Consider the following 15,246-nt stretch of genomic DNA (forward strand, 5'->3'; position numbering starts at 1 on the left):
GGCTTCAGTATCTCCAGAGTGGTTTTTGCATACCCCAAACAGGACTTAAGGTGACCTTTTTGAGTAATGGCTTCCTTATTGCCACCCGACCCCACAGGCTAGATTTGTGGAGTGCTTGGAATATTGTTGTCACATGTATACAGTCTTTACCATAAAGGCCTGTAGCTCTTTCAAAGTTGCCATTGCCCTCTTGGTGGCCTCTCTGATCAGTCTTCTTGCTTGGTCATCCAGTTTGGAGGAACGGCTTGATCTTGGCAGGGTCTTGGTGGTACCATATGCCTTTCACTTCTTCATGATTTAATTGTCTTGACTGTGCTCCGAGGGATTTTCAAAGCCTTTGACATATTTTTATACCCATCCCTTGACCTGTACCTTTCCACAACTTTATCCTAAAGGTCTTTGAAATATTTTTTATTCCCATTCCCTGATCTGTGCCTATCCACAACTTTATTCGAGAGCTCCTCCTCCTCCTTGGTTCTCTTGGTTGAGTCTTTGCTGTGAAATGCACCACTCAGCAGAGGAAACCTACAGGAACAGCTGATTCTATTCTGAAATAATCAAAGTTATCATTACAATTTAACACAGGTGAAGGCCAATTAACTTTGTGTGCAATTTTGAAGGTAATTGCTTACACCTGAACTAATTTACAATTACTATTATAAGGGGAGTGGACACATTCAACCAAGATATTCTAGTTTTGTATTTTGAATTCATTTTGTGAAATTTGTGGAGGTTTTTTTTTCACATGGAAGTTGTGGGTTTCGATGTGTAAATAAATGTGGAAAAAGTCTGATTTAATGAAATTTAATTCCAGGCTACAAGGCAACAAAAGGTGAAAAATTTGAAAGGGGGTGTAGACTTTCTACAGGCACTGTATTTATAACATCCCTCACACCTTCCCTGCCCCTTCCCCTAACATGCTTAATAGTAAGTATCAATTTAGAAGTTGGTTTTTAAAAAAAACTTACCCCGTGTATTCACAAGCCCCAGATATGACCTTCCTATCTGTGTTCAGAAGCACCCAAAACAGATCTTGTCTCCTTCCCACTCTTTCGTTGTGCAGAGGTACACCCAGCTTCCTCTCAGGTATTTTTCCAAGTATTATCAGATTATTTTAGAACTTTTGGGAGCCATTTTAAGTAACAATCCTTATCGTGCGCACACACGATAGAAGTTCTCCTTGCACTAAGATGGCTATTACGAGGGGTTTCTGCACATGCGCACCGAGTATTCTGGGGCGGATTACGTCATTTCAAAAGTCCTGTATCAAGGAGAAACCCCCACCTCCCTTTGGGTTGCTAACCCATGGGGTTTTCCATGTTCTATCCTCTAAATCTCTGTTTTTCGTTGCATGGCCCACGAGCCACTGGTGGACCTTGGTTTCCAAAAGTACAGCCCCTGACATGCGGCCGATAATACACAAATGTGAAAACATCCCATCATAATCCGCTATAAAAGCTATCAGTATGACTAAGCCAGGGTCAGGTTCAAACAGCCAACCTCCAAGACACGAGAACGGATGCTTCGAAACCACAATGCCACCGTGTCTCGTGATTTTTGTGCCGCTTGTATTTCACTCAATTATACCCAAAGGAAGTGGTTTCAGAGCACTGTTATAACTGCAAATTCAAGTTTTGATCCGGATGCACATGATGAGTAACAAGCACCAAGCAAAATCCATGAATATTCCTGACTCAGGTATAATATATATTTTTATTGGCAAAAGATCTCCATTTGAAAATAAAACGAAGAAAATCATGATATGCATTGTCCAAATTTTGAGAATTCAAATACTCCTGTTACAAGGCAAGTAAGTACAACACAATATAATCAGAACAAATTACTTCGGAATGTTCTTTCCTTGGTGGATATTCTGATCGTGATGCTGTAATATGTTAGTTAAATAATTTGTGTGACATGTCTACAAAAGCAATTACTTGGGTGCTTTAGTTTATTTTTTTTATATCAACGTATAATAAATGTATACTTGGCATCACTAGACCCTTTTGTTGAGTCATTAACGGATCTTATAATTATTATTCTTGCTATTCAATGTTAAATATTTAAGAAACTAAAGATTTGTATGTGTGACAGTAAACGTAATTCCAAACCGAAATGAGAACGACATTCTGCAGAGTGCATTCCTCAACCAAGCTGAGCAGTTTACGTTTTGTATCCCACCGATGGGTCGGATCTAAACCAAAATCGAATCGGCTTGTTCTCGTCACCAACCCAACTTATCCACCAAGTTTTGTCATAACTCATCCAAACAACTTTTTGAAATATCATGCTATATATCATTCTTGGCCCCATCTATCAATAGTTATTTTGTATGCAGTCTGTGGCTGCTGGTTGCATTATTGCTAGGAGTGTAGCTGTGTCACTGATGCAATGCCCCGATTCCAGTGCAATGGTACAAGTACTCATTTTTGCTGACCTCGGAAGGATCCATCCATACCTGAGATATCCTGCTCACAGACAAACAAACAAACAGAGGTGAAAACATAACCTCTGTCCACCTGGTGACGGAGGTAAAGAACGGCTCTGTGGATAGAATAGTGCATGTTTAAACAAGTAATTTGCAAATAAGAAACAAAGCTGTTCGTTGCTGCCAATGTCGAGTCTTTCTTGTTTTCAATACAGTCCAATCTCTGGCCATCAGTTTGGACTCCATCCTGGTCACTCATCGCTGGACATGATGCTGCTGCTCCTCTCAGTAATGGATGGGGCCCTATGTCTTAAACAAGAGATGTCCCTATGTAAACAAGAGAAACATGTCCCTACGTCGAGGACCGTTTCCCTGGACATATCTCTGGCATCATGCTTGGTAAGCTATGCCTGTGGCATAGAAGACTGCCTTCATTAATGGATTTATGACTTCATCCACTCATGTAGTCAACATGTTGCTGTGAATGAAACCCCCTCCTCCCTTCTGATTGGAGGCTGGAGTGCTGCCCCAAAGCAGTGTTGCCCCTAATATCAAGAAATTACCTTGCTGATATTCTGGAAAAGCCTCCCTTACTTTATCCAGATGACTCCATTATCGTATGCTCCCTTCCACTGACATGCAGACAGCAGCCACATCACTATGCTGATCTGGAAGTCAGTATTTGCTGTCTGACAAATGGAGAATGTCATTTTTCACTCATGGAAAATCTCTCACCCTGTCACTCCAGAAGGATCATCAAATGAACCCACCTATTTCTACGGTTAGCTAAGGGAAGAGGTCTTTGGAACTTCTATGCCTCACCATAAGCCAAGACCTTTCCTGGGCTGACCGAATAGCCACAGACTGGGCATACTATCTCATTCTTCAAAACATCAAAACTACTCAGACAAAAGAAGGATTTTGTCCATAACTTAATGGAATGTTGTTAAACATGTCGTTCTGAAAAATCTATAAAATGTCAAGCTCTCAACATTATTGGAATCTCCTGCAATGAAACTGAAGCACTAGGCTTGTTCTCTCATCACTGATAGCAGAGATGGAGTGGGGGGGGGGGGGAGGGGACAGAGGCCATTGAGCTACCTACCTATCTCTGTTCTCTCAATTCCCCAACAATTCCAGGATGCACATGCTCTTCCAGTAAACCCTCCTGGTTAAACTCCCAAATTCCACGCTGACCGCACACTTTTTCACATCTGTGGAAATGAGGTTCAATCATACTACTCACTCCAGGTATCTTCCATCTCTACACGTGATCTTTTCTCCACTATTAACCTTGCATATCACAATCCTCTTGCTTTTGCACATTTCTTTCCTCCCTTCCTTCCTCTCTTGGTTCATTCATTCTTTTGCATGTTGAATCTGCTTTCTGCCCCACAGAGAATTATCATTGATATACTTGGTTCCTGACAATTTAGGAACGTTTTACCATCAGTGGCTTTTGAAACCTGTTACATCTTCTGAACATTTGTTAAATATTTACCCCATACACGTCGTGCAAAGCATGGTTCAGCAAATTGGCTCACTCTGTCTGTCTGACAGATGTCAGTCTATGATCGAGGAACGATTTAATTTCAAATTAATGTTATATTTTGAACACTGTAGAACATAAATCGGAACACGAACCTGCAGTTTAGCACTACGTTGGATCTGAATTTGGCAATTTGGACGGAATTTCGTCCCGATCACAGATGTGCATAGAGTAGCAAGGTAACTGTTTTAGTCTGTCTACATGTCTGACAGTCAAACAAAATTGAAAATCATTCCAAAACAGGAAACTCACTGTTTTTTAATGACGTCATAAAGGACACAAACTCAACAGGCATGAAGAACTAATGTAATGTGTTAAATAAGGTGGTGTAACATACATTGCCTCAATGGCGGTAAACTTCCTAATTTGTTTTTTTCTGCACCCTTTAAAACTTTTTTATTTTGATTTAATTATATACTTGAACACTTTCGAACACAAATCGCCTTTTTGGCACTTCCTGAAACCTCCAGCTTAGCAGTACTTGGACAAAATACTCTGCCATTTTACGCCATCTCGACCAATCCAAACTTGCCGCTCATGCTCTGTTGGGGAATATCAAGATTCACACAAAATGGCGGCTCATAGGAAATATCGATTGTGCTCGGAAATGCAAAATAAGAGCTTAAAAGACCCTTTCCCATGTCCTTCTCAATACTGAATGGGGTAAGGTGTTCTATGACCTCTCGTCTTGTCAATCTTGAGTCATTTACAAGACTGCTGTAACAATTCACGACGACCGTAAAATGTAAACATTCCGACTTGTCAACAAAGTTCTTAAAATGTTCTTCAATCAATTGTGTAATTTGGAGAGGAAGAGAAATTGTAGATTACATTTTATTTGAACCAAATGAGAATTAAAGCAAATTGTGTTTTGTGCCTCATTTACTCAATCGTGTGCAGCAAATGGCTATGGGTTTGCATTACTTCTGGGAGTGCAGCTGATGCGGTGATTTCTGTGCCTTGGGACAGGAATTTTTTCAGGGTGCCGGAAAGATAGTGGGATTCCTTACGACTGAAAAGGGGTCAGGCGTTTTCTAAATGTTAAGAGCGATCTGAAAACGGATCTTGGATCACTTTGATGCGTAGAATCCGAATTTCGGTTTCCAGCTTTAATTTTGGGGGAGGAGGGTGGAGGTGGTTGTTTTCCGTGCCCATTTATGATGTAGTTTTAAGATATGTAAAAGGCTATATGATCAGCTGTTAAGTACACAAATGTTGATTAAAATGTGGGATGACCTTTGCTTTTCTTGAGCATGCATTAGGGGCCAGTAGATATTTCAAAAATATACCAGTGAACAAGTTTATTTTGTGGATGGCATAGGGAAATTTATTTTAAACAAGGGTGTAAAAAAAAGAAAAGAAAAGCCATAAAATGTCATAGGCCCCATTATTTTAGTAATTTTGCTGAATGGAGTTAAAGGCCATATTTATTTACAACTAAAATAGCCATCAGTCTACCAGTTGGCCATCTTTGATCAGATCGCAAAATAAAGTTAGGTGCACGCGTTTGCCATCATGTACTGTGCTTGTGCCAAGTTTGAACAAAATCGGACCATGCTTGTCCGATAAATGGTTGGGGACACATTTAAGTAACACAATGGCTGCCAATCAGCCATCTCAGATCTGATCTCCAAAAATAATGACGTGCATATGTAAGCCATCATTCATTATCTGTGTGCCAAATTTGAGCAACATCGGCAAATGCATGTACGAGAAACGATTGAGGACATGTTCAACATCGGGTTTTTTAGATCCTCGTGGAGGATCTCTAAGTCTTACTCACATTGTTGTTCATCTTTTTCTTGTGGACTTTTTTGTTTCACAGCCTACAGTTTTCATCGAAACTTCCTGAAACTTGGCATATATATGTAAAAATACCCTGCACAGACAGTAACCATCTCAGATTTTGAAAATCCCTCCAAGAAAAAAAAGTTATGACGTCAAAATATCTCCGCTAATGGAAATCGCCTAAAAAATTATCTCCGAAACAAGGCAAGCTTTTTGAATTCTATTTGTGGGAATCGAACAGGGCATTAGCAGAGATGAATTACCGCACATATGATACATCACTATGACGTCATATCAATTTTTATGATGTCATATCAATTTTTATGACGTCATTCCTATTTTTTGACATTTTTTGTTTCACAACCCAGAGTTTTCATCGGATCTTCGTGAAACTTTCCATGTATATGCAGAAAGCCCACGCGCAGGTAGTAACCATCTATTTTGGAAATTCTTCCTAGAAAAAAAGTTGACGTCATAATATTGCCGCAAATAGAAATCGCCTATACCATTATCTCCGAAACTAGGCAAGCTGTTTGAATTTTGTTTGCGGGAATCAAGCCGGGCATTTGCACAGGTAATTTATCGCAAACCTGATACATCACAATGACGTAATATTCGTTTTTATGACGTCATCATTAAGAGGACGAGGATCTCAGCTCATTTGAGCTTGTTTACAACTAAAATGGCTGCCAGTCGGACATCTTGGATCGCATCGTGAAACAAAATGATGGCGATGACCATCGCCAAGTACGAATAAAATCGGTCCATACATATCCGAGATGTTGCAGGCGCACGCACGGACATGAAAATAGAGACCAAATCCATAAGCCCTCATTTCAGATTAAGTCCAACAGGGACTAATAATGAAACTGTTCAAAGGTCTGATACACAAGGTAACTGATTTCAAGGCCTATTTCTTGATGGATTTGGTGTCCCTTTATACAATATTTTTTTTGTGCAATGTCAAGGATCGTGGAAGAACTTGTATAATGAATGGATCAGGATGCAACAGAACAAAAGGACCAGTGGAGAGAGAAAGAGAGAAAGAGAGAAAGAGAGAAAGAGAGAAAGAGAGAAAGAGAGAAAGAGAGAAAGAGAGAAAGAGAGAAAGAGAGAAAGAGAGAAAGAGAGAAAGAGAGAAAGAGAGAAAGAGAGAAAGAGAGAGAACCAACAGCAGGATTGAAGGACAAAATTGAGGCAGACTTGGACAAATAAGATAAGGTGGGAAAAAATATGGGGTAGAGGAGCACATATGGGGTGGACAAAATAGACATAGAAGCAAATCCTCAGGAAGGAAAAACTGAAACTTAGAAGGTGGGCTTGGAGGTGTAAGGTTAATAGGGGGAGAAAAGATCATGGCTTTGGATGGGGGATGATCAGAGATTGTGGTGAATAGGTGTCGTGAAGACCTATCGGGAGGAATGAGATTGAAGAGAATATGGAAGTCGAGTCCACAGATGGGAAAAAAGAGGAACGAATGAGGAGGTGAGCAGAGGGAGCAAGACAAGAAAGGAGGCGGTAGAAGACAGAAACCACCGACCTGTCAGCGATGGTGAAGTGATAGGCCCATAGACTCAGCTTCATCATGGTAGATTGCAGTGATCTGAATTGACATCAATCATTTGATGATTCGTTTTGGCATCAATGACAGACACTTGTCTAATTACTTTTAAAATGGGCACCCAAACTGTGATTCCCATAAAATCAGAATTGGAAACCTTGAGATGTGGATTCTACACCTTAAGATTATTCGAGATCAGTTTCCAGATCACTTTTAATATTTAGAAAACACCTGACGACATAAGGACACCCAATAAGAACTTGGCTACTCTTCGTGGAAAAACACTGTGGGATCTTTGACGCCCATCTAAATGATGCTCGTAGACGCGACCGCCAGATTTGACATCCATTCGAATGATGGCACACTTTGTGATGAAACCTCCTGTCTGTGAAGCACCAATCTGACCGTTTATAGTCGGGCCAACAATCGAATCCAGACGAGATGGTTTGATTGTAAGTGCGCCATCTTTGCACCATCCTGTTGGAGTGTGCTGTGCTATTCTTCGCAATGTTTTTATAGCCATGGTTTTTCCATGGAATGTAATTGGAAAAACTTGCACGAGGCTCCATAAAAGTGTTTCCAATGAAAGAGCAGATTATTTTAAAAGCTCACTCATTTAGTTGCAGGGTTATTTTCCATTTGGTTAAATGACATGCATATGAACAGTAGTGGTGTTAAACATAAACAGATTAACTGTCTCGCAACAATTTATACAATTCAAACTCAGTCCCACCCACCCACACATGTTCATCATTATGACCTCTAACCGCTTAGAAATCTCCTTTTTCATAGTTAGTTTATCCCTATAAGGTAGTTTTTTTCATGTCATGCAAAGCAAAAGTTATTTTAAGAAATCTCTTCCTATAAAAACAGTGTATTATGGAGGAACCCTCTGTTCTTCTGCCATCCACACAGCTCGAGCTTATTCGAACCGTGTGTCAGATATCGACCAGAGCTCAGGGAACAGAAATCTTTGCCTTTTCAGTATCTCTCCCACACCCCTCCCCAAAAATATAAATCAGGATTAAAAAAATAAATATATTTACACATGGTGACAAAGTGGGGGAAGCGTTTGAGAACGGCATCAAATCTGACTATCATCAAATAAAGGACAGAATGATGGATGAAAAATAAAGTATAAATACCTTGTTACAGTGAATAAAAACTGTCCTTAAAATGTTTGGTTGGCCTGTGAGGGCAAACGTGTGACCCTCGAGATCATAATGCAGGAGGTTCACATCCCATATACAATACGTGTTTGTCTCTCGTCTACCTATATCCTTGAAATTAATGTAAAAGCGTACTCCGATGTCTTTTAATATATTGTCATGCTTGTGATTTATGTACAAACTCCTCCATAGGATTTAGGTCAAAGTAAAAAAAACAAAAAAAAAAACATTTGCATTGATAGTGGCATGTTCTTGGTGTTGGTTCACTTTTGTAGCCGAAGAAAGCCGTTCACGTCAAACGTGAACCACCAGATCAATTTGTTTGTAGTGCAGAAACTGTTGCCAAGACAGCATCCACATTCTGACATAGCAACCAGTACAACTTGGTGTCAAGGAACCTCCAAAAAGACCAAACCACTTGGTAACTACTGCTGGTACTTGTACTGCTGGTACTACAAGAAACCACTTGTAGTTTGACAATGGTGCCGGTGATAACTCGCCTTATCTCCGCAAAGGGCAATGAGGGATCTTTAACGTCTACCAACGAATGCTAGCAGACGGGACACCCAATTTAACGTCCAACCGAAGGACGGCGCACACATTGATGAATCACCTGACCTGTGAAACACCAGAATGATAGTTTGTAGCTGGCCTGAGATTTGAACCCAGGCGAGATGGCTGAGAGGCGAGTGTGCGTACCTCGAGGCCATCCTGCAAACCACGGCATGTTATAATAAAAACTGTGGTAAACGTGTGAACAAAAATCTAAGCCTCACAAAACTATCAACCAAGTAAATCCCATTGTGCGAGTTGGACGATTAGAAAGAGTCTTCATTTTGGGGCCTTTAGATCAGTTAAACAAGCCCAAACAAGATAAAAACTCCCTTGGAAACAGAAGAGCTGGTCAGTGAAAGCAATTGGTTTGGTCTCTTACTAAGAATAGCAATTTCTGTCTTCTCCAGAATCCAATGCGCAGCTTCCTGTGCTCTCGCGTGAGCCAAATCTCGTCTATCTTGGCATTGAATTGAGCTGACGAGCACGGTGTCTACGATGGCGTCTTCGCACTTTCAGCATCCACTTCACAGATATTTTGGCAAAATCTGCCACCTGTGCAGAAGAGTAGAATGTTGAGTGCATCAGAAAAAGATGTCTTACAAGCTGTTCTGAACCTATCAGCCCAAATAATTCAACTGTCTGATAAAAAAAAAATAAGGATAATATTAAACAAGTCTGAAGACGACGATGGTTCACGAGCGGTATTTGACGATGGAGAGTGTTTCAGAAGTCAAGGATGAGACAATGTGATAATGTTTGACCAACTTATAAAAATGATCAACATGATGTGGTACGAGTGACACGTTATTAGCTGCAAAATGTCGAAAACCCGGTTTCGTTCAACAACTTTAAAAATTTGACCTTTGCATTTTTTTTTTTTTTTTGTATACCTTGGTCAAGGCTCGTATGAGAGCTAACACACAACTCACAGCAAGGAGGCATGAGACAAGAGGGGCGGGAGTGGAAGGGACAAAACAGTGGGGAACAGACACATTAGGTGAACTGTGGAAGGGAGAGGGATGGGGATGGGACAGGGAACATGGCGAAGAGAAGATGGACATTACAGGGACTTTCAGGAAGGAAAGCAGGGGAATTGAAGGAAGTGGGCTTGGGTGGATTATCGGGGGTAGAAAAGATCGAGGATTTCGATGGGGGAAGATAAGAGGTGGTGGTGAACAGCTGTTTTGAAAGCCTGGAGGGAAGAATGGGAAAGAATAGAGTGAGGAAGTTTATTCCAAAGGCGGGAAAAAAGAGGAATGAAAGAGTAAAGATGAGCAGTGATTCGTGATTTTGGTAGTTTTACCAGAAGGGGGTTGTTGGCGGACCTTGAGCGCCCTGTGGAAATGTGGTGGGGACAAATCGCAGAGAGAGGGGGGGCAAGGCTGGAGAGGAGTCGGTAGAAGACAGAAAGACCACCGACCAACCTGCGGTGATTGAGTGAGAGGCCCAAAGACTCAGCTTCTTGCGGGAGATGCCGATGATCTTAAATGCCCTGGTTTCGACAGCGTGAAGCCGAGAAAGGTGGGAGGCAGGAGCACCAGCCCAGAGGGGAGAGCAGTACTCCATCAGGCTACGGACAAAAGCTTTGTAAGTGGTCAGGAGCTCAAGAGGGCCGAGGAAGGACTTTGCACGACGGAGGATTCCCAGTCGGCGACTGGCTTTTGAGGCGAGGTTGAAAATGTGACTTTCCCAGGAAAGGTCATGGCAGATAGTGAGACCCAGAAGCTTGAAAGAAAAGACTTCTTCCAGAGGATTGTTGAGAAAGTGGATGGGGGGGTTTTCTAAATGGTCCTTTCGAAGAGACATAGTGAGAGTGTGAGATTTGTCTGGATTGAAAGACATGTTCCACGTGTTGGACCAGTTTGTGATTTTATCCAGATCTGCAATGAGCGAAGAAGCTGCAGCTTGCCGGTCTGAGGGATGACAGACGGTACGGCAGAGGGTGGAGTCGTCGGCAAAGAGAAATAGAGGATTTTCCAGAGAGTCCGAGAGATCATTGATGAAAACCAGAAAAAGAACAGGGCCCAGAACGCTACCTTGAGGAACTCCAGCCTGCACAGGAAGAGGGGATGAAAGAACTCCATTTAGGGCCACACGTTGACTGCGACAGGAGAGGAAGTCTGCGATCCATGAGTGGAGATGGCCTTGATAATACCATGGGAAGAGAGTTTGGTGAGTAGGGCAGGGTGCCAGACTGTCAAAAGCACGTGATATGTCCAGGGATACGGCTCGGATTTCCTGTCTGGCATTGAGGACCTCCATCCATTGATGGGAGAGCAGAAGCAGCATATCCAGGGTAGAGTGACCTGGTCTGAAACCAAATTGATGATTGGAAATCAAGCCATTGGAGAAGAGGAAGGATTTCATGTCTGAAGCGATGATGGATTCCATAACCTTGCTGATGATTGGGAGAAGGCTGATTGGTCTGTAGTTGGAGGGATCTGTTTTTGCACCTTTTTTATGCAGGGCAGTGATGTTAGCAGATTTCCAAGCAGATGGCAGATGACCTTGGGCAAATGAGAGGGTGAATAGAACAGAGAGAGGGTGAGCAAGAGCAGAAGAGCAGGCTTTGAGGACACGTGGGCTGATGCCGTCTGGACCGATTGCAGAATCTGACTCGAGGTTTGAAAGCAAGCTCTCCACCTTGTCAGGAGAAAAGGACACAGAGTCCAGGGACAGTTGGGTGCGACTGGGTAAAGTGGGGAGAGATAGTGATGGGTTTAGGACACAAGATTTAGCTGCAAACACCGAGTTTAGACATTCAGCTTTATCACGTGTGGAATCAGCAGTGTGGCCATTTGAGGTAAGGGAGGGGATGGAGGGGGAACATACACCAGAAACAGATTTGATTAAACGCCACCAGGATTTTGACGAGGGAGAGAGGTTTGAGAGTTCAGACTTGAGATGAGAAAGATGTTGTTTTCTGGCTCTCCTGAGGGTAGATATACACTTGTTCCGAGCTTTGTGGAAGGAACTGAGATTGCCCTCAGTTGGGTTTGCTTTCCATGAGGCAAAGGCAAGTTGTTTCAGGACAACTGCCTCGCCACAAGCTTCAGTAAACCAAGGGCGGGAGGAAGGGTAGGACAACTGAACACGAGAGGGGATAAATCTGTGCATGAGGGAGAGCAAGTTTCTTTGAAAGAATTCCCAGGATGAGTTGATGTTTGAGAAAGTAGTGATAGGAGACCAGTCTGTAAGTTTGATGGCTGCTCGGAGTCCCTGCCAGTCGGCTTGAGTGAAAAGCCAGACTCGACGGCGGTGAGGTGGTTTTCTGATAACAGCCAGAGAGATGTCCACTTTGACAAGGACGTGGTCAGAAGAACCAATTGGAGCGAAGGAAGAGCAGCAGATATTGTCAGAGCATAGCCTTTAAAGGTCCCAAAACAATGTTGTGGACATTAAAATAAGGAAACAGGATACATGCTATAGTTTATTGGAGTTAGTTTGTCGAAGAAGGTCGAAAACCCAGTTCGGATTCCCACAACTTTGAAAATTTGACCTTTGTGACCTTTAAAGGTCAAAGGTCAAGGATTATGACCTTTGGTGCAAAACTTCCTCTGGAACATTCCAGGAACAATATAACGTCATATAGGCTATATGGCATTTCGCACTCATCGGATTATCCACACTTTGATGAAATCAGCGTAAAAACAAACTTGAAGAGGGCGCCACGGGCAAGGTGTTCGAGATAGAGCAAAATGGTTTCAAGACTTTAGGTGGGGAATGACCTCAAGATTATGCATAAAAAATATTGTCATCCTAGCTCTCAAAGTTTGGGCAGTCGTATGATTTTTATGTCAAAATTCGAAATTTTCTAAGTTCGTGACCTTGTGACGAAAATGAAAAATCGAGCTCCGTGGGGCTATGCAGGTGCCATTGGGCTAACCAATTACCGAAACCCCTGCCAGATTCGACAAACCCCTCGGAGAAGATGGATTTTTATGTCAAAATCACAATTTTCTAAGTTTGTGACCTTGTGACCTTGACCTTGGGACGAAAATGGAAAAAAAAAAGAAAAAAAAAAAAAAACGAGCTCCGTGGGGCTATGCAGGTGCCATTGGGCTAACCAAATACCGAAACCACTGCCAGATTCGACAAACCCCTCGGAGAAAATGGATTTTTATGTCAAAATCACAATTTTCTAAGTTTGTGACCTTGTGACCTTGACCTTGGGACGAAAATGAAAAATTGAGCTCCGTGGGGCTATGCAGTTGCCATTGGGCTAACCAAATACCGAAACCCCTGCCAGATTCGACAAACCCCCTAGGAGAAGATGCAAATTGAAATCGGCTACCCCCTAAAAACTCAATTTGCAATTTTCTAAGTTCGTGACCTTGTGGCCTTGACCTTGGGACGAAAATGAAAAAAAATAAAAAAATAAAAATAAAAAAAAACGAGCTCCGTGGGGCTATGCAGGTGCCATTGGGCTAACCAAATACCGAAACCCGTCAGATTCGACAAACCCCTGAGGAGAAGATGCAAATTGAAATAGGCTACCCCCTAAAAACACGTGTTTTTTGGGCGTGGCTCCGCCCATAATGGACGCACCACGCCCATTTTCAGAAAAAACAACTAGATCATGATATAAACCTCCCACCAAAATTTTGTCAGGATCGGATCAAAACCCACGGAGCTATGCTCGGGACAGACAGACAGACAGACAGACAGACAGACAGACAGACAGACAGACAGACAGACAACAATAACGAATATAGTGGTCACTTATTTTTTTCGTGAACCAAAAAATATGGATACAATGACTGGAAAACAGACCAAACAGGAAACTAAGTTAAAATTTGAAAAACTGAAAATTCCAAGATCTGATCATTATAAATTTATTTATTTCATTTTTTTCCTTTTACATCTTTGGATGAAAAAAAAAATTAACCATGGAGCAGCAAGTGCACCTTTCGCAAATGTTTCAGTCATTTATGTGAAGTCGATCATGTCTTTCCTTTGGAGAACCTTAAAATGGAATCCAATCTTGACACAGTATCCCTGTAAATCTCGTCCCACCCCAATGCATGTCATCGTCTCCATCATCAAATCCTAACCCGAGACACATGGTGTCCCTATAAATCAAAGCAAAAGTCCTCTAAAAATGTTCTTTCTGCACGAACCGGGGTGCCCATGAAGGTCTCCTTCACTTGGAGCAGGACCGGTTTAAAACGTTGCGCCATGGCTCATCGATCAAATGGTTATCCTGCGGAAACTGCGTTCCAAACAAACCAGCGTCACGAGTTCTTCCCAGTGATGGGTCTGGTGACATTCTTGACTTTGCAGCGATTCCAGGCAGTGTTCTTTCATGTGACCTTCCTCAGTCCCTATCGCTCAGCTCTAGGTACAATGCTGCCACTTTGAGGTCTCACCCTACGCCTATCCAATGGCACAAGCATGTTGTGGCCATCGCAGTCAGCTTTGTGTGTGGGATTAATCAAGCCCAGAGGATGTCCACCAAAGCCTTTTTCTTTGCACAATAAGGCTCAACATTCCTATCTCATGCTCCTCGCAATTGGGGGAACTGTAATAGTCATCTCTTGCCATCTCCAGCTGAGCTTTCCTTTCAATTCCTCTTTTCTTCCTTACTGTCGTTTATTCCCTTTCTGCTTGCTCTTCACAAACTGATTATTTACTTTCTGTCATCACAATTGTAGTACAAGTTTATGGAAGCTACATTTGCTTGCATGCCAATCAACTGCCGCTGATTCTCTTAATTTGCTTATGTCTTTTATTGTCATCCCCCCACTGGATGTTTTCCTGTAAAGCACCTTGAAACATCTCCATGTGAAAATTGTGATATAAATGACTATTAATAATTAATCGTTACTGCCAATCCAATCCACGATTGGCGAGAAAACATTTGCATCAAATACTTTTCACAATCAGGAAACCACAAAGGCAAGTCATGACGAGCTCTTCAGAAATTACTGAAAAATCCATTGAAGTTGCATTTGCTCCTTAACAGTACATTCTTTTCATGGAAGGATGCAAAGTGAAAAATGTGATAAGGTTCAGATGTAGGAATTCTCAGTTTGAAATTTGCTTGCCCCTTGTTTCTATTCGAGTCCATACCTCGTGAGGGTCTTTGCGCTGCCAAGGCAGTGCCATGGTAAACGAGAACGGCACTCAGTAGAGTGCATACCTCCACCAGGCTGAACGGTTTACGTTTTATATCCCACTGATGCGCCGGATCTGG

At 42.1% G+C, this 15,246-nt stretch overlaps 1 protein-coding gene across 5 annotated transcripts in view; it reads right to left on the reverse strand.

Moving 5' to 3' along the window:
- PACC1 (proton activated chloride channel 1) overlaps positions 1 to 15,246 on the reverse strand; it is a 102,151-nt gene that overhangs the window by 45,085 nt on the left and 41,820 nt on the right. For 2 of the 5 annotated variants that reach the window (XR_015050602.1, XM_085851560.1), the window contains one exon: positions 1,695 to 9,602. The exons of the other annotated variants lie outside the window; for them this stretch is intronic. Coding sequence is in view for 1 of the 2 variants with exons in the window: in XM_085851560.1 (XP_085707686.1) it covers positions 9,504 to 9,602 (99 nt within the window). In the remaining variant the exon portion in view is untranslated. Of the gene's footprint in view, positions 1 to 1,694; positions 9,603 to 15,246 lie in introns of those variants that run through there. 5 annotated transcript variants of the gene reach the window in all.

Source organism: Eptatretus burgeri, chromosome 13 (genome assembly GCF_056783735.1).
Source record: "Eptatretus burgeri isolate ZD-2024b chromosome 13, Ebu_testis_v1, whole genome shotgun sequence".
Taxonomy (NCBI): domain Eukaryota; kingdom Metazoa; phylum Chordata; class Myxini; order Myxiniformes; family Myxinidae; genus Eptatretus; species Eptatretus burgeri.